Source organism: Ovis aries, chromosome 17 (assembly GCF_016772045.2).
Source record: "Ovis aries strain OAR_USU_Benz2616 breed Rambouillet chromosome 17, ARS-UI_Ramb_v3.0, whole genome shotgun sequence".
Lineage (NCBI taxonomy): Eukaryota > Metazoa > Chordata > Mammalia > Artiodactyla > Bovidae > Ovis > Ovis aries.
In genome coordinates this window covers 7501594-7524719 of record NC_056070.1, presented here as the reverse complement: position 1 = coordinate 7524719, position 23126 = coordinate 7501594, and the positions used below count along the sequence as shown (strand labels likewise).

The following is a 23126-nucleotide window of genomic DNA, read 5'->3' as shown; positions in this document are numbered from 1 at the left end:
TTGCACCTAACCATACACTTCAGCATAAGAGGTGAAAAGCAACTTGATAAAATAACATTAAAACAGACTCAGCAATTGATGCCAAGCACAGAAAGCAGAATAGCATACTGCAGTGTTTCCCAAGCTTCTGGGCCAAAATTCATAGCAAGAAATTTGTCATTTTAAATCATAACCCAGCACATACACACACACACACAAAGCTGTGTGCACACACTGTGCAGTGTTTAAACTCTTGTTCTATCCACCATCTGTGTGACTTTGTACAACTGGTTTAACCTCACGGTGTATCAATTTCTGCTCCTGCAAAAGATAGTAATAATACTACCTATCTTGGAAGGTGTTTGTGAGGGGTTAAAAGAATTAACATATGTAATATACTCCAAAGTGGGATGTTCTTACAGCTGAGTTTTCGTTTGCAAGATTTCATTTGGAAATTGGTTGGTCTATCTACTGCATTTCAACCTAACAAAATACTTGTTTTTTGGAATAGACATCCAGGTATATGGACTTCTCTAATAGCTCAGTTGGTAAAGAATCCAACTGCAATGCAGGAGACCCCAGTTTGATTCCTGGGTCAGGAAGATCCACTGGAAAAGGGATATGCTACCTACTCCAATATTCTTGGGCTTCCCTTGTGGCTCAGCTGGTAAAGAATCTGCTTGCAAAGAGGGAGACCTGGGTTTGATCCCTGGGTTGGGAAGATCCCCTGGAGAAGGGAAAAGCTATCCACTCCAATATTCTGGCCTAGAGAATTCCATGGACTGTATAGTCCATAGGGTTGCAAAGAGTTGGACAAGACTGAGCAACTTTCACTTTCTTCCAGGTATATACATTAAATATTCCAAAATAACTATCTTCATCAATTAGAAGAGAAATGATTGCACCTGATTATTTTCATTTTCCTCACTTAGAAAACTGGCTTACACAATCTCCTACTAAGGAAAAAAAGTCATAACAGCACAAAAAAAATCTTATTAATCCACCATGAAATCTCTGGTACTGAAACAACAGCTATTATAATTTGTTTTTATGGTATGACATTTTGTAAATATATTCCTGGCCCTGATTATAACTTCTTATAAAGAAAAGACAAAAAGAAAATATTCTTGTCTCTTTCAAGGAGGCTGTCAAAATATAAAACTAAACTCAGTGTGTGTTTGCAAAATATGGATCAATGTCACTCCAAAGTTTATGCATGGTTAGGTCTGTCTTCTCATCAGTCAGAATTTTAGACTGGTGATGAAACAACAGGGGAACTGGAGGGGAAAACAACTTCAAAGCCGATTTCTACTTTTTTTCAGCTTTAAAAGATTAAAGCATTATGTTAAATGAGGAGTTTCTCAATAGAAGAAAATAATAAATTTTCCTCACATTTTCAAACTAAAATAGATTTGATCTTAACAAATTGACAATATTACATCGCAATTACTACAAGGAATATAAAATCAAATTCCTTCAAAAGGACATTTTTTACATTATCTGTCTCAGAACTTTTCCTTCTTAAGAGAATGATTAGAAAAATAATACAGAAGAAAGGCTGTTAATTACATTAATTCAGCTTCAGAAAGAGAATTCCTGTAAAACATGGACAAGATTACCAAATAAAATTGTAGTTTCGTATTAAAACTCTGGGGACTTAAAATGGATATAAATATGTATAAATAATTCAGTTCATTTTAAAAAGCTAGTCAGGCTATATTATCCACTTAAGAATGAGGATTAGACCTGTTTATGATTTAAGTTAAGCTTTGCACACAATGTTTTCTTTGATTTCACAAGTTTACTTAAACAAATAGTAGTATTTGCTAAGGAGAAGGAAATGGCAACCCACTCCAGTACTCTTACCTGGAGAATTCCATAAACAGAGGAGCCTGGTGGGCTACAGTCCATAGGGTCGCTAAGAGTCGGACACAAGTGAGCGACTTCACTTTCACGCATTGGAAAAGGAAATGGCAACCCACTCCAGTGTTCTCGCCTGGGGAATCCCAGGGACGGGGGACCCTCATGGGCTGCCATCTATGGGGCTGCACAGAGTCGGACACGACTGAAGCGACTTAGCAGCAGCAGCAGCAGCATTTGCTAAATGTATACTATGGGAAAACTTCCATATAATTCTAATATTTTTTGTCTTAATATATGTATTTTATTGATGTATAGTTGACTAACAATGTTCAAGTGCACAGCAAGGGGATTCAGCTGCATATGTGCATATATGTTGCATATCTACTTTTTAAATCAGAAATCTAGCATTCTACTCATACCAAGTGGATGACACCTTCAAAGCAGCTCTGAATGCAGAACTAAAAGGCACGCCTATGGTGTCTCCTCATAATGCAGAGAGAGAAAGAGAGAGTGTGCGCGTGCGTGCACATTCGTGTGGGTGTGAGAGTGTATGTGTGTGTGCATACACACTCAGGCATGTCTGACACTTTACAACCCCATGAACTGCAGCCCACCAGGCTCCTCTGTCCATGGGGTTTTCCAGGCAAGAATACTAGAGGAGGTTGCAATTTCCTTCTCCAGGCATATAATTCTATTATAATCATTTTTCTTACAGATACAGCTCATTTTATGTATGTGACACACTCCTGAAAATAAGTCTATAAACAGATACTTGAAAATGGAATCACACTGGAAACACTGCGGCAGACCTTAATATCAACAGGAATGAGATACAATTTATAAACAATTTTATGTACACAGAGTACAATTTTCAAATATCATATATGCTTGATTATTTTACTTAAAATAATTTAAGTCCAAACTCACGTATTCCCATCAATAGTTAATGAAAACAATTAGTATGAGTAGAATTCCATTTTTATGAACTTGAAAGACTTTTGTAGCATTTGAGTTACTGCTGCTTTATAGGAGAGGAGATGTTAGTTGTAACTTATGTGGTTGAGTATTAGAGCTCCCTACTTCTTCCAGCTCTGCTAATCACACCACTGTTGGCTATACAATATGTGCTGTTCAGCTCTTGTTGAAAACACTTTTTATAAATATTCCTTTGTCAGCACAAAAAGCAATTCTTTCACAAAATCTCTTATAATATAAAAATGGATACACCTACAATTAAAGGCACTAAATCAAAAAAATGATATTTTTATGTCTCTGTATAGTGGATATGGACATTTATGGATAGATGGTAATGAAAATGACTCTTTCGCTTTGGTTCTGAACTCCCCTCCCCTTCTTACTTATAATCTAACGAAATAAAAAAAGCAAAATTACTATTGGTCCTTTAGTGGGACATTAAAATACCTTATTTATCACATACAGAGATAAGTTATAAAGGCATTAGTTAAAACAGCATTTTACACATCCAGCAAAACTACTTGGCAAGGTCCTTAGAAACAGCTGTAACATACAAATAAGATTCAATTTTAATAAAAGATTCTGTTTAGCTGGCAAGTAATCACTGCATTTTGCTGATACCATTTCATTGGATTCTCATAATGAAAAAATTCATAGGGTCTACTTCAAAAAAATTGTTTTGAAGGCTTTCTTCTGGGCATGTAAGACTGTTAGTGGGATAGAGAACAAAGATAAGGGTCAGTGAACAGGCCTTTGGCAAGAAGTGGTAGGACACGCCAACGGGGTGGGAGCGCTTGTTCAGTCCAGCGGTGGCAGAGGAGAGAAATACAACCTCAGCAGGAAAATCCAAACAGCCTCCCACCTATCACCACTGCAGCCTGTTCCATTCAGACGTGAACATGCGCCTGGTCCACAATCCATCCAACTACTCACTGCACCTTGTGAGCCTACAAAAAGCCTCCCAAAGCACAAAGCCTCTTAAGCTATGTGCTTACACGGAAGTTCAAACTGGAGGACTGAGTTTAAGGAAAACAAGGGAGTTCTTCTAGATGTCGAGAAAGGGTATATATTTATTTTGTGAAGCAAATTTTATACTTTAACAACTTAATGAAAAATGAGATTTTTACTTTCCCACACATAAAATTCAAATAAAGGAGAGACAGTGGGATATAACAGCCTGAGAATTAAAGAGCTGCCCAGTGTTTACTATTAACCTACTGCACGGTTCACGACACAAGCCAAATACAGTCCTCATTTTTATTAGACAAGAGAGTTCTGCAGGTTCCAGTGAAATACACAGGGTTTTAGAACAAATACAGCACCTGAATGTAAGTAAGACTTTCCTTTTTCCGTTTTCTTTAAAAAACTCCCCTTCCTCCCCCCCGCCCCCAAAAAACAACAAGAAAACATTTCTCCATTATTATTCCTCACAGTCAATGGGGCACCAGGGAACTTCTGCTGATCTGGGCCACATCTGGCTGCTCTTGGCTGTGCCTGCTCCTGAGTCTGCGGTCAGCTGAGGGCTACATGGTGTGGGCTGGCCTCAGCTCACACAGCTCAGCCATCCTCCACGTGTCAGTCTTGACCCTGCAGCTAGTTAACCAGGGCATGTTCTCAAGGAGGTCAAAGGGAAGCAAAAGCAGAAACATTTCTCTAATAATGAGTGATGTTGAGCATCTTTTCATGTGTTTGTTAGCCATCCGTATGTCTTCTTTGGAGAAATGTCTATTTAGTTCTTTGGCCCATTTTTTGATTGGGTCGTTTATTTTTCTGGAATTGAGCTGCAGAAGTTGCTTGTATATTTTTGAGATTAGTTGTTTGTCAGTTGCTTCATTTGCTATTATTTTCTCCCATTCAGAAGGCTGTCTTTTCACCTTGCTTATAGTTTCCTTTGTTGTGCAGAAGCTTTTAATTTTAATTAGATCCCATTTGTTTATTTTTGCTTTTATTTCCAGCATTCTGGGAGGTGGATCATAGAGGATCCTGCTGTGATTTATGTCTGAGAGTGTTTTGCCTATGTTCTCCTCTAGGAGTTTTATAGTTTCTGATCTTACATTTAGATCTTTAATCCATTTTGAGTTTATTTTTGTGTACGGTGTTAGAAAGTGATCTAGTTTCATTCTTTTACAAGTGGTTGACCAGTTTTCCCAGCACCACTTGTTAAAGAGGTTGTCTTTACTCCATTGTATATTCTTGCCTCCTTTGTCAAAGATAAGGTGTCCATATGTGTGTGGATTTATCTCTGGGCTTTCTATTTTGTTCCATTGATCTATATGTCTGTCTTTGTACCAGTACCATACTGTCTTGATGACTGTGGCTTTGTAATAGAGCCTGAAGTCAGGCAAGTTGATTCCTCCAGTTCCATTCTTCTTTCTCAAGATTGCTTTGGCTATTCGAGGTTTTTTTTATTTCCATACAAATCTTGAAATTATTTGTTCTAGTTCTGTGAAAAATGTGGCTGGTAGCTTGATAGGGATTGCATTGAATTTGTAAATTGCTTTGAGGTACCACTTCCCACCAGTCAGAATGGCTGCGATCCAAAAATCTGCAAGTAATAAATGCTGGAGGGGGTGTGGAGAAAAGGGAACCCTCCTACACTGTTGGTGGGAATGCAAGCTAGTACAGCCACTATGGAGAACAGTGTGGAGATTCCTTAAAAAACTGCAAATAGAACTACCTTATGACCCAGCAATCCCCCTGCTGGGCATACACACCGAGGAAACCAGAATTGAAAGAGACACATGTACCCCAATGTTCATCGCAGCACTGTTTATAATAGCCAGGACATGGAAACAACCTAGATGTCCATCAGCAGATGAATGGATAAGAAAACTGTGGTACATATACACAATGGAGTATTACTCAGCAGTTAAAAAGAATTCATTTGAATCAGTTCTGATGAGATGGATGAAACTGGAGCCGATTATACAGAGTGAAGTAAGCCAGAAAGAAAAACACCAATACAGTATACTAACACATATATATGGAATTTAGGAAGATGGCAATGACGACCCTGTATGCAAGACAGGGAAAGAGACACAGATGTGTATAACGGACTTTTGGACTCAGAGGGAGAGGGAGAGGGTGGGATGATTTGGGAGAATGACATTCTAACACGTATACTATCATGTGAATTGAATCGCCAGTCTATGTCTGACGCAGGATGCAGCATGCTTGGGGCTGGTGCATGGGGATGACCCAGAGAGATGTTATGGGGAGGGAGGTGGGAGGGGGGTTCATGTTTGGGAATGCATGTAAGAATTAAAGATTTTAAAATTTAAAAATAAAAAAAAAATCACAATATCACAACTATCCTAAAAAAAAAAAAAAAACCAAAAGCAGAAACATGCAGGTGCTTTTTCAAACTTCTATTCTGTGTTTAGTTTACTAACCAACTCTTTTTTCTCCTCTTACTGGCCTCCTTTTTCTTTTTTTCTTAAATTGTGGTAAAATAGTCATAACATGAAATTTATCATTTTACCCACTTTTACGTGTACAGTTCAGTGGCATTAAGTACATGCAGGCTGTCAGGCAACCATCGCCACCTTCCATCTCCAGAACTTGTTTCATTTTGCAAAACTGAGACTCTACACTCATTAAAGAAGTCTCCATTCCTCACAACACACTGAGGCCTTGGCAACCAGCATTCTACTCCTATCTCTATGAGTTTGATGCTTCTAAATGCCTCATGTGAGTGAAATCATGCAATAGTTGTCCTTTTGTGAATGTCTTGTTTCACTTAGCGTAATGTCTTCAAGGTTCTTCCACACTGCAGCACATGTCAGAGGTCCCTCCCTGGTAAAGGCTGAACAATATTCCACTGTATATGTGTACCACCTTCTGTTTATGGACTGCTTCCATCTTTTGGTTAACTTCCTAAAATATGAAAATGGGTATCCAAATATATCTTCAAGTCTCAGCTTTTCTCTCGGGTATATACCCAAAACTGGAATAGCTGGGGTCTTCCCTGTGGCTCAGGGGTAAAGAATCTGCCTGCCAATGCAGGACATGCAGGTTCCATCCTTGATCTGGGAGGACCCCATGTGCTACGGAGCAACTAAGCCCCTGCGATAAACTACTGACCCTGTGCTCTAGAGCCCAGGTGCCACAACCACTGAAGCCCATGCTTCGCAACAGGAGAAGTTACTGCGCGTGAGAAACTGCACGTGGCACCTAGAGGGTAGCCACCGCTCACCGCAACTGCAGAAAAGTCCGCGCAGCGACAGAGACCCGGCACAGTCAGAAATAAATGAAATTATATTTAAAAAGCGGACTAACTGGATCTTAAGGTAATTCCTTTTTTTTTTTAAATTTTGAAGGAATTGCCATACTTTTTTCCACATCAGATTTACAAGTTTACATTCCTACCAGCAGTGCACATGGGTTCCAATTTCTCCAAATCTTTACCAATACTTGTTATGTTAGGTTTATTTATTTTCTAATTAAGCCACACTACCGGGTATGAAGTGGTATCTCATTGTGGTTTTGATATACGTTTTCTAAACATCAAGTAGTGTCTGAACACCTTTTCATCTGCTCATTGGCTATCAGTATAACTTCTTTGAAGAACTGCCGAGTAAAACTCCTCACCAATTTTTGAATCGGATTGTTTCGGTTTTGTTCTATAATCTACAAACTAATCCCAGATAAGGCTTTCTTTTGAAAATGAAAACTCTCCTTTAAAAGTGAAAAAGGAGATACACAAAATTCTACAATTTCTTACCACAACCACAGAAAACTAGCCAATCTGATCACATGGACTACGGTCTTGTCCAACTCATGAAACTAAGCCATGCCCTGTGGGGGCCACCCAAGATGGGCGGGCATGGTGGAGAGGTCTGCCAAAATGTGGTCCACTGGAGAAGGAAATGGCAAACCACTTCAGTCTTCTTGCCTTGAGAACCCATGAACAGTATGAAGGCAAAATGATAGGATGCTGAAAGAGGAACTCCCCACGTCGCTAGATGCCCAATATGCTACTGGAGGTCAGTGGAGAAGTAACTCCAGAAAGGATGAAGGGATGGAGCCAAAGCAAAAACAACACCCAGTTGTGGATGTGACTGGTGATAGAAGCAAGGTCTGATGCTGTAAAGAGAAATATTGCATAGGAACCTGGAATGTCAGGTCCATGAATCAAGGCAAATTGAAAGTGATCAAACAGGAGATGGCAAGAGTGAACTTTGACATTTTAGGAATCAGCGAACTAAAATGGACTGGAATGGGTGAATTTAACTCAGATGACCATTATATCTACTACTGTGGGCAGGAATCCTTTAGAAGAAATGGAGTAGCCATCATGGTCAACAAAAGAGTTCAAAATGCAGTACTTGGATGCAATCTCAAAAACGACAGAATGGTATCTGTTTGTTTCCAAGGCAAACCATTCAATATCACAGTAATCCAAGTCTATTCCCCAACCAATAATGCTGAAGAAGCTGAAGTTGAATGGGTCTATGAAGACTTACAAGATCTTGTAGAATTGACACCCAAAAAAGATGTCCTTTTCATTATAAGGGATTGGAATGCAAAAGTAGGAAGTCAGGAAACACTAGGGGTAATAAGCACATTTGGCCTTAGAGTACAGAATGAAGCAGGGCAAAGGCTAATACAGTTTTGCCAAGAGAACGCACTGGTCATAGCAAACACCCTCTTCCAACAACACAAGAGAAGAATCTACACATGGACATCACCAGATGGTCAATGCCGAAATCAGACTGATTATATTCTTTGCAGCCAAAGATGGAGAAGCTCTATACAGTCAGCAAAAACAAGACCGGGAGCTGACTGTGGCTCATATCATGAGCTCCTGATACCCAAACTCAGACTTAAATTGAAGAAAGTGGGGAAAACCACTAGACCATTCATGTATGACCTAAACCAAATCCCTTATGATTATACAGCGGAAGTGAAAATTAGATTAAAGGGCCAATATCTGATAGACAGCGTGCCTGATGAACTATGGACAGAGGTTCATGACTTTGTACAGGAGACAGGGATCAAGACCATCCCCAAGAAAAAGAAAAGCAAAAAAGCAAAATGGCTGTCTGAGGAGGCCTTACAAACAGCTGTGAAAAGAAGAGAAGCGAAAATCAAAGGAGAAATGGAAAGATATAAGCATCTGAATGCAGAGTTCCAAAGAATAGCAAGGAGAGATAAAAAGCCTTCCTAAGTGATCCACGCAAAGAAATAGAGGAAAACAATACAATGGGGAAGACTAGAGATCTCTTCAAGAAAATTGGAGATACCAAGGGAACATTTCATGCAAAGATAGGCTCAATAAAGGACAGAAATGGCAGAAGACAGAAGCAGAAGATATTAAGAAGAGGTGGCAAGAAGAATTTTGACTACTGTTTTTCCAGTAGTCATGTACGGATGTGAGAGTTGATCTATAAAGAAAGCTGGGCACTGATGAATTGATGCTTTTGAACTGTGGTGTTGGAGAAGACTCTTGAGTCCCTTTGACTGCAAGGAGATCCAACCAGTCCATCCTAAAGGAGATCAGTCCTGGGTGTTTCTTGGAAGGACTGATGCTGAAGCTGAAACTCCAATATTTTGGCCACCTGATGTGAAGAGTTGACTCATTTCAAAAGAACCTTATGCTGGGAAAGATTGAGGGCAGGAGGAGAAAGGGACGACAGAGTATTAGATGGCTGGATGGCATCACCAATTCAATGGACATGAGTTTGGGTAAACTCCAGGAGTTGGTGATGGACAGGGAGGCCTGGTGTGCTGCAGTTCATGGGGTTGCAAAGAGTCAGACACAACTGAGCAACTGAACTGAACGGAACAATTTCTTAGTTCTAAGTACTATACCTAAGTACTAAGTTCATTTGAAAAGATCCTGATGCTGTGAAAGATTGAGGGCAGGAGGAGAAGGGGATGACAGAGGATGAGATGGTTGGATGGCCTCACCAACTCGATGGACATGGGTCTGGGTAGACCCTGGGAGCTGGTGATGGACAGGGAGGCCTGGCGTGCTGCAGTTCATGGGGTCGCAAAGAGTTGGACACGACTGAGTGACTGAACTGAACTGAAGTACTATACCAGGCACCAAAAATATAGAGATTAAAAAACTAAATCTTTCTATTCAATGATTTCCCTGAATAGGAAACAGAGAAGAAAATGTAAAATTATAATAAATTATGTAATGCATTAGAGAAGAAGAATATAGAGAGTACTGCACAAGTACAAAGCTTTTGATGATGGGAACAGCAACAGCAAAGGCACAAAAGGTGAAAGAGAACAAGAAGCAATATAGGATCAGATGACGACAGCAAAGGTATGGGGCAGAGGCAGAAGAGGTGCTGAACAAACAGGCAAAGGCCAGGGCCTAAACACCATTGTTTGTCATGACGAAAATGCTGACCCTCGTGGTGACACCCCTGGTGACTACTTCAACTAGACTGTGGGGAGAATCAGATTGCACCCTGTGCATACAGATGAAGTTACTCCTGGACATTCCTACTGTTATCAAGCCAGGACAAGAGGGTACACCTGAGACAGGCAAAGAAGGGAACACTCTTCCTCCAACATCAAAAAAGGGGAAATCTTGGATTCCGCGTGGAGGACACTGGATATGGTGAATAAATTAGACCCTATCTTGCGGTAATCTGCAGAGTAGGCAGTGATCCTCAGACTGAGACTATAAATTGCTTAGAGCCTGTACTTCTGATGTGACTGGGTACTCAGTAAAGCTTTACTTAAATACTTCACTAAAGCCTAAATGGATTTGAAAGAGTTAAGGGGCGGGACTATGTACAATCTTAGAAAGAAGTCTCATGTTCTGAGAACTCCAGAGTGACCTAGAAGGATAACGGAGCAACAGGGGCTCAGGGAATAGATAGGGGAAAGGCAGCAAAGAACCTCCAGGTTAGATTTGTAGAATATATAAACATTCTTCAGGTACTGAAATTTCTAAGAGTTGTAGGAAAAAGACTGGACTTTCTGTCTGACTGAACAGATGGGAGCAGGGGTACAGTGTTCCTTTTACATTAAAGGAATATTTTTTGCTTCTAAATTCTTCATGCTCCTAAATTTAACTGGAGGAATCAGTTTCAACTCATGAAGTGTTTCATCTTAGTTTTTCTTTCCTAGGTCTTTCTGAAGGGGCTAGACACAAAGATAAATCCAGCAGCAACCCTGCAATAGGAAATGGCAACCCACTCCAGTACTCTTGCCTGCAAAATCCCATGCTCAGAGGAGCCTGACAGGCTACAGTTGCAGAGTCGAATATGACTGTGTGATGAGCACGCACCTGTAGCAACAAGGACAATGGTCCAAACTGCGTGTTTCACATACATTTCCATGTAAAAGGACTCCCACTAGGGTGCCTTAAAGAAATAAATGATACTAAATACTAGAACTGGGCCAGAAAATGTGAGGGTTAAGACTAAAGCACCTTGTTATATCAGAGAGCATGGAAGTTTTCAGACTACCAAGATTGTATCAAAACAACGCAGGAATAACTTGAAGAAACTCCCCTTGATTGAAGCAGGAGCAAGTGATCATCAATGAAAATACTAACTGCAGTGGGTTGAAACATCAACAGCACTTCAGTTTTGTGTACAAATTCCTAAAGATAAATATTTTTTAATTAGGTTTCATTGGAGGGTGTTGGGAACCAATTCATTGTTTTAAACCTGGTATATGAAAAGAAACGTTTATCCTGCCTTTCCAATCGTATGAGCCATTGAAAAACTTAATAACAGATAAAGGGATGTCATCTCTTTAGAAAACGGTTCCAAATAATACACGAAATAAAAGTGACAGAATTTAAATACCATGATTTTGCAATGCCTACTGAACTAACGAGTTCTGGCATTAAATATGACAAAAGAAAAGTAAATTAGAGGGTCTTTCCTGCTGGCTCAGTGATGAAGAATCTGCCTGCTGATGCAGGAGACACAGGTTCGATCCCTGGTTAAGGAAGATCCCACATGCTGGGGGGCAACTAAGCCCAAGCACCAAAACTATGCTCCCTGTGCTCCAGAGCCTGGGAGCCACAACCACGGAGCCATGTGCGTCAACAACCGCGGCCCTTGTGCCCTAGAGCCCTGCTGCGCTCCAGACGCCACTGCAGCGAGAAGCCCAGGAGCCAGAAAAAGGGCGGCCCCCGCTTCCCGCAACTAGAGTGAAGCCCACGCAGCAACGAGGACTCAGCGCAGCCAAAATAAATAAAATTATAAAAACAGCAAATTATATAGTGCACGTCCTCTGACAGAAGAGTGCAACAGTTTCCTATGAAGCAGTTTTGCTAAAAAAGACCCGAATCTGAATTCTATAAAACTCTGGAATCAACTACCAATTTACAAGGAATATAGGAGACACAGAGACCCGTACATTATGGCACACAGATGCAATAAGCAAAATCCACACTATGAGAAAATGTACAAGACAATATACTTCTTCAACTGAAAAATCGGGGTGGGGGGGGAGATGAAAGAAAGCGCCACAGGATAAAAAGACTTAATTGCAATGTGTGGTTCTTGTTTGTATCCTGACTGAAATAAAGAAACTAAATACAATTTTGAAAGCCTACCGGGTAGTTGATGATATTAAGAAAGTACTGTTAATATTTTTAAATTTGTTAATGGTATTTGATGATATTAATTCAAGCTACTGGGTATTTGATGATATTAAGAAAGTATTGTTAATATTTTTCAGTTTACTAATGGTATTATGGTTGTGCTCTGAAAAGTTTTTAAAAGTATATACTGACATATTTATGAATGGAATGATATGATGTCTGAAATTTGCTTCAAAGGAATACGGGAAAGGGGAGAGAAAACGAGAGTAAAAATAAAACAAGAGGAACCACAGGTGATAGTTACTGAAGTGCAGTGACTGATACGCGAGAATGTACCTGTTTCGTCTACTTACTATTATTCTGTTTGGTCTACATCTGCATATGCTTGGAATTCTCCATTATAAAAAGTTAAAAAGAAAAAACGAGGCATATAACCTCATTTTTTAATCACAAAATGATTTACTGATAATTTATGACAGAAAAGGAAACTTCTTAATGATACTTGAAGATATGAGAAATGTTTATATAATAACCATTGTGTATAATATAAGGTAATTATTACTTATATGTGGTAAATTAGGGGTAGTTTTTGTTTTTTTATGTATGTGTTTCACATTTTAAAATGTAATACAGTTAGAATTTATTTTTTAGAACTTGGAGGAAATGTCATGTACATTTTATTATTTAATTCACTTAATACATTTATTGTATTTAATAATACACACTCTATACTTGGCAAGAGAGAAATAATGGTGAACAATGAAACAAGAAGAACCAAAACAATGAGGTTGAAAAATATGTGAAATGCAGGTCATTTTAGATGCTTTGACAAGAGGAAGGGATCAGTAACAGTCTCTATGAGGTAGTGTCCCTGAAGGGCTAAGAGGGTCAGCCATTCACAGAGCAGAGATGAATGTTCAAGGCAGAGGAAGCAAAGTGTGGAGATAAGAAAGAAGCATTCTGTATTCAACGATAAGCCAAGAAAGGTTTAAGCACTGAATCTGTGGAATTCAAACTTTAATTGCCATCAAGGTTATCATGCATATTAAATTTCTCTGTTTTAAATCTGCGAATAATGAAAATACATTTAAAAGATAAATATATTAAAGTTATAATATTAAAAAGTTTTTTTTAAGTGTTGTGAAAATAAAGATAATCAGATTTCTTTTTATATGCAAGATAATATATGATATTTTATACACAGTATTTCAGATGAACTAAGAAATTACCTTGGACAAATCTCTGAAGTTACTTGGCAAAGTAAGATCCAGTTCTTCCGAATCATAATTAGTAATGACCCATGGAAAGACAGGATACTGATTTAAGTCATTGTAAGTCCGTCCTGGAAGGGGGAAAGAAGTCATTCTTAATTTAGAATAATAAGATGATAAACATTCTGGAATATATTTTATTAAAAATAACAAGAACAACAATTTCTGAGTGCCAAACACTGTTCCCGGTGCTATCATTTATTAACTATTTCATTTATTTTTCACAATAACTCTATGAAATTAGGATCACCCCATTTTACAGATAGAAAATTGAGGCACAAACGTTTATGTAACGTGCCCCAAATCATGGAACTAGAAATGGTTGAACTATATTTAACTCCAGATACTCTGTACCCATGCTAATGTTCTTATAAATTCCACAACTATTTTTATTAATTGAAACCAAAAAAATAATCTTCACTAAGATTTTAAAAAACAATTTCCTATCACCTAAGAGTTTTTCAAAACCAGAATCCTTTCTCTGCCATTAATTAACTAACCAACTAATAAACCAAGTTCAAGCGACTTAACCCCTGTGGGCATTCATTAGTCACCTGTAAAATGATTGATGAGTTATTCTAAATAACTCTGAAATTCCTGTGAAAGCTTTCAAATTCTATGCCCCTTTGAATATAACTCATGGTATCATCGAGGTTGCTTATTTAATTCCCAAATGATGCCACACAATCTTCTAAGTTTCTTCTAAATCAAAGACATTCAATGACACATTCAGGTCTATTAACAATATGAATAAAGAGCAGTTTTCTGAATATCACCACTTTAGGGAGGCAGGCTCAGTAGGTGACATCACTGTTTCCAGAGTAAAAACGCTGCCTCCACCATTTTATTAGTCTATAACCTATATTTACCTAGATTTAATGTGAACAAACTTTTATGGCTAACATACAAGGGAGATAAGTGTATTAATATGCTTGAATTCCTTTCTTACAGTGTATTCTATCCCCTTCTTTCTTTCCCAGTTCTCAAATATATACAGATGTCGTATCAATATACAGCTCAGTATCACACTAGCTCTCCACACAGATTCTCAGTATCTAAGCCTTCCTTGTGATTTGATGTTTTTAACATTTTATTTCATTCTATTCATCATGAGCTTGAGGCCTATTAGTAACAGAGTTCTTCCTTGACTGACTTGAAAACAGTCTTACAAAATATGAATAATAGAATAATTTTAATTCAGACGTAATTATCACACTTCATATTTCTGTCAGTTTTAATTTCTCCCAGAAAAATAAATGAACTTAATAGCAAAAAGCAGCCTATTTTGATATCCCTTTTCTCTTGCATTTTTCTCTCCTTCTGATTGAGATCTTATCAACAGTAAGATAAAATCCTATATGAAGTTATCCTATATGCTTAAATAATCAAGTTTATTGTACCTACAGTAATAGAGTACATACATGCTCATTAATTAAGTTAAGTTCAATATATAACTACGGAATGCCTGTGTTTAGTTGCTCAGTTGTGTCCAACTCTTTGTAATCCTATGGACTGTAGCCCACCAGGCTCCTCTGTCCAGGGGGATTCTCCAGGCAAGAATACTAGAATGAGTTGCCATGCCCTCCTCCAGGGAATCTTTCCAGCCCAGGGATCGAAGCCAGGTCTCCTGCACTACAGGCAGATTCTTTACCGTCCTGAGCCACCAGAAAAGCCCAAGAATACTGGAGTGGGTAGCCTATCCCTTCTACAGGGGAAGTTCCCAACCCAGGAATTGAACCGGGGTCTCCTGAATAATTATAGGCAGATTCTTTACCATCTGAGCCACCAGGAAAGACCAATCTACACCTAAGGTTCTCATTTAATCTCCAACCATCCAGTCCTTAAACTTTTTTGCTTATTTTGAAAATGAACTCCTATAAAGTAACCTGTAGGTTCTCAGATGCTAAAGCCTAAGGCATGACCTGTATTCATTCTGAATTGCCCCTCACCTCTGAATCACGTTCGATACAGAGGCCTACACGTTTCCCTCTCCCTCTCCCGCTGTATCTCAAGCCATTCGTTTCGACTTAGTTCTCCTACTAAGTCTACAATTTCTGGGATCACTGATCCTCTTCTCTTCTTTAACAACTTTCCTCTCTCTTTTTGTCCTGCTCAAGAGCAGTCCCCAGACCTTATCTCACTGCTTTCTGCATCATCTGGCTGGTAATCTCATCTCTATCTCTTGGTGATTAGTCTCTGTGCATCTCTCTATGCAGATGAAACCCAATGTCCTTTCTCTAAGCTCCAAATGCCCTCTATCCTTCAGCATCTCCTTTTGATATATTGTATGCCTTGCTAGCACAGTAAAATCATCATCTTTCTGTAGATCAAAATTTTCCCTTCTTTTTCCTTTAATAGCACCACAGTTTCCCCCCATGATTTAGAACAGAAGCCTGGAAGTCTTTTCTGACACTTTCTTCTCATTTACTCCCAGCATTCAGTCTGCTGGATGGCAGATGGTTTGTACCTTGTAAATTCTTGTGTTATCTAATCCTTTGTTTTAATTCCTACTGTCACCTCTCTAATGCAGGCCCTCCTTACTTTTTATGTGTAACTGTCTCCTAACTTTTGCTCTCTACCTAGACTCTTGGCACCCTTCTTTATCCTTCACACTGCTTCCAACTGATATTGCTCATTTGTTCAGAAACTGTCAAAAACTTCCCTGTGAATTGACTGCTAATTCCTCAAATTGAGAGAAAGTCTTTCATAATGAATGTCTCCACACAATCGTTTTAGCTTTCATTTTCATCATACCTTTATGAATACATGTACACACACAATACACTAATAATTGTTCTCTAGCTATGCTTTTTCCTCATCTTCTATGGTGCTTATGCTTTCAGCTTTACACAGAATGACTCCATTCATATGAATACTCAAAATAATCTAACAGCACAATTAGTAGCTTATCATTTGAAATAAATCCGCATATAGGCTTCAATTACCTGCTACTGTGTTGAGAAACATCAAGTACTCAAAGTTTGAAATCTCCCTGCGCTGCCATCGCTGGGTCATATTAGAAGCTTTAAAAAGTTGGCGGGGACGAGCTAATGAGATGCGCCTGCAAAAAAAAGAATCTGATGTGGTACCAATTTAAACTTAAGATTAGTTATATCAATAATAAATCATGACTTCTGGGCTCATTCAAACTGATGTATTTATATTAATGAACGCTAGAGGTGTTTCAATCTACAATTAATGCTTAAACAAATGATTTGCATGAGCCACAGGTCTATTATCCATGTTCTGTTCATTAAGGTAAGCTGTCATTACAAAACCATTATAATATCTAGCTCTATAAATTGATTAATAACAGTATGATTAATAATTCACTGCTTTACTGGTTTAAGAGCTATTATAGTTACTAAGAAATACATATAAAATTGTATACACATCTTTATCAGTTTTTATAGCTATCTCTTAAAGTTAACACATTTGTACATTATTAATTTAAACAACATGTTTTTCATACCTATTGTAACAGAGGAAAGAGGATTCACTCTTCAGGTGCCTATTCATGGGTTGGGATAAAGGTAAGGGAAACTACTTTTTTTTTTTTTTATACCCTAACAATATACCAAGTTTTCTATTTTCTTAATGTAATATAAATACAAAAGGACACAACTGACCAACACTAAGTAGCAATGGGAAATAGGCGGCAGGATTAAATACCACATTTGGAGCCCGGAATCTCAGAGAAGCATGCTGTCATAGTTCTTCCTACCACTAAGGACAAGATACCTATTTTTTTTCAAGCTTAATTTACAAAGATATAATTTACACACCATAAAGTTTATGCATGTAAGTGTACTATTCAATATTTTTAAAGTAAATTTCTAGAGTTGGGCAATTATCACCACAATGTATTTTGGAACATTTCGATCACCACGAAAAGTTGCCTTGTGCCTATCTGGAACGAACGCTTAATTCTACCCCTAGCTCTAGGCAACTATTAATCTGCTTCCATCCGTATGAACTGGCCTTTTCTGAACATTTCAGACAAATGGAATCAGACATCACGTAATCTTTTGCATTAGGCTTCTTTCACTAACCATAATGTTTTTCACACTGATCACTGTGGCAGCGTGTATAAGCAGTTCATTTCTTTTGATTGCTAAGTAGTATTCCATTGTATGAATACAGAATACACCACATTTTAAAAATTCTTTCACCAACTGATGGACATTTAAATTATTTCACTTTTTAGCTATTACGAAAAATGCTAATAGGAACATTCATGTACATGTCTTTGATAAACATATGATTGTATTTCTTTGGGGTAGATTACTAGGAGTGAAACTGTTGGGCTGTACGCTGACTTTAACTTTCTGAGAAACTGCCAAATGGTCTTCCATCATCCTTTCCAACAAACAATGATTGATGTTTGGACTTTTCCACAGCTCTGCCAAAACTTACTATTGTATGTAGTTTTGATTATAGCCATACTAGTGAGTGTAACGGAGAAGGAAATGGCAACCCACTCCAGTATTCTTGCCTGGAGAATCCCGTGGATAGAGCCGGGTGGGTTGCTGTCTACGGGGTCGCACGACTGAAGCAATACAGGCATGCATGCATGCACTGGAGAAGGAAATGCCAACCCACTCCAATATTCTTGCCTGGAGAACCCCAGGGACAGAGGAGACTGGTGGGCTGCCATCTATGGGGTTGCATAGAGTCGGACACGACTAAAGCGACATAGACGTAGCAGCAGCAGCAGCAGTGAGTGTAAACTGATATCTTATAATTTTAATTATAAGATATTTAATTATACACTGTTGAATTTATTTTAATGTGCTACTTAGCCATTTATTTTCTTTGAGGAAATTACCATTCAGATCTTTTCTTCCTTAACTGGGTGGCTTCTTTCATCCTATCAGTTCAGTTCAGTCGCTCAGTCGTGTCCGTCTCTTTGCGACCCCATGAATCGCAGCACGCCAGGCCTCCCTGTCCATCACCAACTCCCAGAGTTCACCCAGACTCACGTCCATCGAGTCCGTGATGCCGTCCAGCCATCTCATCTCGGTCGTCCCCTTCTCCTCCTGCCCCCAATCCCTCCCAGCATCAGAGTCTTTTCCAATGAGTCAACTCTTCGCGTGAAGTGGCCAAAGTACTGGAGTTTCAGCTTTAGCATCATTCCTTCTAAAGAACACCCAGGACTGATCTCCTTCAGAATGGACTGGTTGGATCTCCTTGCAGTCCAAGGGACTCTCAAGAGTCTTCTCCAACACCACAGTTCAAAAGCATCAATTCTTTGGCGCTCAGCTTTCTTCACAGTCCAACTCTTACATCCATACATGACCACTGGAAAAACCATAGCCTTGACTAGACGGACCTCTGTTGGCAAAGTAATGTCTGTTTTTGAATATGTTATCTAGGTTGGTCACTTTTCTTCCAAGGAGTTTAAGTGTCTTTTAATTTCATGGCTGCAGTCACCATCTGCAGTGATTTTGGAGCCCAGAAAAATAAAGTCTGACACTGTTTCCACTGTTTGCCCATGTATTTCCCATGAAGTGATGGGACCGGATGTCATGATCTTCGTTTTCTGAATGTTGAGCTTCCAGCCAAATTTTTCACTCTCCTCTTTCACTTTCTTCAGAGGCTTTTTAGTTCCTCTTCACTTTCTGCCATAAGGGTGGTGTCATCTGCATATCTGAGGTTATTGATATTTCTCCTGGCAATCTTGATTCCAGCTTGTGCTTCTTCCAGCCCAGCCCAGCATTTCTCATGATGTACTCTGCATATAAGTTAAATAAGCAGGGTGACAATATACAGCCTGGACATATTCCTTTTTCTATTTGGAACCAGTCTGTTGTTCCATGTCCTGTTCTAACTGTTGCTTCCTGACCTGCATATAGGCTTCTCAAGAGGGAGGTCAGGTGGTCTGGTATTCCCATCTCTTTCAGAATTTTCCACAGTTTATTGTGATCCACACAGTCAAAGGCTTTGGCATAGTTAATAAAGCAGAAATAGATGTTCCTCTGGAACTCTCTTGCTTTTCTGATGATCCAGCGGATGTTGGCAATTTGATCTCTGGTTCCTCTGCCTTTCCTAAAACCAGCTTGGACATCTGGAAGTTCACAGTTCACGTATTGCTGAAGCCTGGCTTGGAGAATTTTGAGCATTACCTTACTAGTGTGTGAGATGAACGCAATTGTGCAGTAGTTTGAGCATTCTTTGGCATTGCCTTTCTTTGGGATTGGAATGAAAACTGACCTTTTCCAGTCCTGTGGCCACTGCTGAGTTTTCCAAATTTGCTGGCATATTGAGTGCAGCACTCTCACAGCATCATCTTTCAGGATTTGAAATAGCTCAACTGGAATGCCATCACCTCCACTAGCTTTGTTCATAGTGATGCTTTCTAAGGCCCACTTGACTTCACATTCCAGTATGTCTGGTTCTAGGTGAGTGATCACACCATCGTGATTATCTTGGTCGTGAAGATCTTTTTTGTACAGTTCTTCTGTGTATTCTTGCCACCTCTTCTTAATATCTTCTGCTTCTATAGGTCCATAGGATTTCTGTCCTTTATCGAGCTCATCTTTGCATGAAATGTTCCCTCTTTCATCCTATATTGAGTTGTAAAAGGTCTCTATACATTCTGGATACAGTTCCTTTACGATATACGATGCACAAAATTTTTCTCAGTCTGTGGCTTATCTTTTCATATATTTAAGTGATGTATTTAAAGCACAAACATTTTAAATTTTGACTAAATCCATTTTCTAATTCTTATGAACAGTGTGTTGATGTTCATTTTCTTGTCTGTGACTTTCCAATCATTACAGAAGTATTTATTTAAGTGTTGGCAACTTTGTTAAAAAGCAACTGACCATAAGTGCAAGGGTTTAGTTTGTTCCTTTAGTCTCAATGTAGTTTCATTTTCTCAAGGTAGTCTCATTAACTTATATGCCTATCATTGGATAAATAGCACACATTCTGATTACTGTGGTTATGGTAAGTTTTGAAATCAGATAGTTTAAGTTTTCTAATTTTGTTCTTTTTCAAAATTGTTCTGGCAAATCTAGATTCATTGTATTTCAGCTGAATTTCTCTCAAAAAGTGTACTAAATTTTGATAGGGATTGTATTAAATGTATAGATCTGGGGAGAACTGACATCTTTATACTGAACCTTCTGATCCATGACTGTGGAACATTTCCATCTATCGATGTTGTCTTTAATTTCCAACATCCATTTGTTTTACATTTTTCATTGTGAAAACTGTACATGTCTTTGTCATCTAGGAGAAAGACATTTCTAATCGGGATGCCTTTGCTTTTCCCCTCCAGCCCTTCCTTTCTTATCACACAGGCTGAAATCCCCAAAGTAATGTTAATAGAAGTGGTGAGAATGGAAGACATTTTAGCTTTCATGACCAGAGGGGCAAAGCATTCAGTCTTTAAATGTTAAGTACGCTGTAGCATGGGGAAAGTATGGGACTTTTTGGTGGCTGCTACTTACCTGTTTATCCTGTATTCTATTAACTATGTGCCTAATACTGATTTTCAGATTTCAACCAATTTGAGTTCCTGTGATAAAACCCATATGGCTACTTTATAATCCTTTTTGTATATTGCTGGATTTGGTTTGGCAATATTTTATAAAGCATTTTTGTATATGTTCATTAGGGTTATTAGTTTGTAGTTTTGTCTTGTGACATCTTTGCCTGGCATTGATATTAGGGAAAAGATGGCCTCACAGAATGAGTTGGTAAGTATTTCTTCCTGTATCTTCTGAATGAGTTTGTGAAGGCTTGGTATTTTTCTAATTTATCTATTTAATAAGATTCATCAGTTAACCCATCTGGGCCTTGACTCTTCGGTGAGATTTTTTGAATTCTAATCCAATGGATCTGTCACAGGTCTATTCAGAGTTTTAACTTCTTCTTGAGTAAGTTTTGACAATTCTGACTGTCCAGGAACTTGTCCATCTCATCTCAACTGTCTTAGTTTGTAAGCTGATCTTTCCTGCTAATGTTTTTAATTTCTACATGGTCAGCAGTGCAGTCCCTTCTTTCGTTTCTGACTTTGGTAATTCATGTTACCTCTTTTGTTCACTGTTAGGCAAAGTACGTCAATTTTATTGAGCTTTTCAAAGAATCAGCTTTGCAAAGTTCTAACCTGTTACATGTCCACAAATTCTTTGCTATTTTCTCTTTAAGAGAAGGAACTTGATTCTCCTACCAAGGAGCCTGGGCTGTATTTAATAACTCTCCTGAAACAAGTAAGATGTAGCAGAAATGATGGCTTGTGACTATCAAGGGCAGGTCATAAAAAGACACTGGGGCTTCTACCTCACTCTGTCTAGGATCAATTGCTCAAAGTCATGAACTCACTCAAAAGCAGCCTATGGTGAGGCAGGCTTGGCACAGACCAGAGTCCTACCACCACAGGGCAGGGGAGTATATCAGCTTACAAAGTCCTCTAGCCCTGGATGACTAGCACTCCTACTGATATTTTGGCTATTATCTGTTGATTCTATATCAGTTGCATTTATAAGAAGATACTAACTAAAAAACCTGAATAAACACTAACCAAAAATAGCCCAAATCAGTACAAAATTAGGTATGTCAAAAGTAAACTGCAAGTTTCTACTGCTAATGCATTTCAATCAATATAAAAATCCTAGTGTTAAGTCTCTTCCTAGTTTTTAAATTAGCTAACTGAATTGTATTGATGAAAATTAACAACTACTAAGAAATAAAACCGGTAATGATCCTGCTTTTTAAATACAGACAACTGGCTAGCACACAGGAAAGAGATATAACCTGACACTCTTCCAATTCCCTGTCCTGTGAGAGATGCTTTGGCATTTTAACATTCCTTTCACATAGTTATTAAGTTACTTTGAACAATATAAATGCTAGTTATTAACTCCACATGTATATACAAAATTAATATTTGAACTCTGATTTACCGGAGGTTAAAGATAAAAGTTTTAATTAAATATATTGTATGCAAAATCCTTAACATATGGATTTGATATTGACATCAACAGAAAAAAATTGCAACAAATATGACATAATAAAGCAAAGTCTAATCATTTTAATCAAAATTATAAAAAGTTTAATGATTTATTATACATATTAAGTGATGGTACATTTGAAAATGGTTACAAAATAAGCACTTCTGTAACTTAGGTATTTTAAGCATGCAGAGCCTGTTTTTCACTGATCTTTGCTGAGATAAAACATAATATAATAACATCGACCATACTTGAGGGTATGGTTTAATAACTTTTGAATATACCTGTTTCTGTAACCAATTATCATAGAAATACTCCAAAAAGCTAGGTCCTTTGTCCCAGTTCCTGGCTCTTGGTATCCAATCATCTGCTTTCTGTCTTTATACGGTTTTGTTTCTACAATAGTTTCATATAGACAGAATCATATAATTTCACATTATGTCTCAGCCACTTTATGTAAGGAGAATTACAGCCCATGATGGACATGACGCCTGTGGCACACAGTGCTGAGCTTCGTTTACTAATGATTCTGAGACTCACCCACGCTGC

At 38.4% G+C, this 23126-nt stretch overlaps 1 protein-coding gene across 10 annotated transcripts in view; it reads right to left on the bottom strand.

The window, feature by feature from the left end:
• LRBA (LPS responsive beige-like anchor protein) overlaps positions 1 to 23126 on the bottom strand; it is a 749961-nt gene that overhangs the window by 191871 nt on the left and 534964 nt on the right. For all 10 annotated transcript variants that reach the window (XM_015101368.4, XM_060400971.1, XM_060400970.1 and 7 more), the window contains 2 exons: positions 16560 to 16675; positions 13573 to 13685 (listed from right to left, as the gene is read on the bottom strand). In XM_015101368.4, coding sequence (XP_014956854.3) covers positions 13573 to 13685; positions 16560 to 16675 — 229 coding nt within the window. The remainder of the gene's footprint in view (positions 1 to 13572; positions 13686 to 16559; positions 16676 to 23126) is intronic.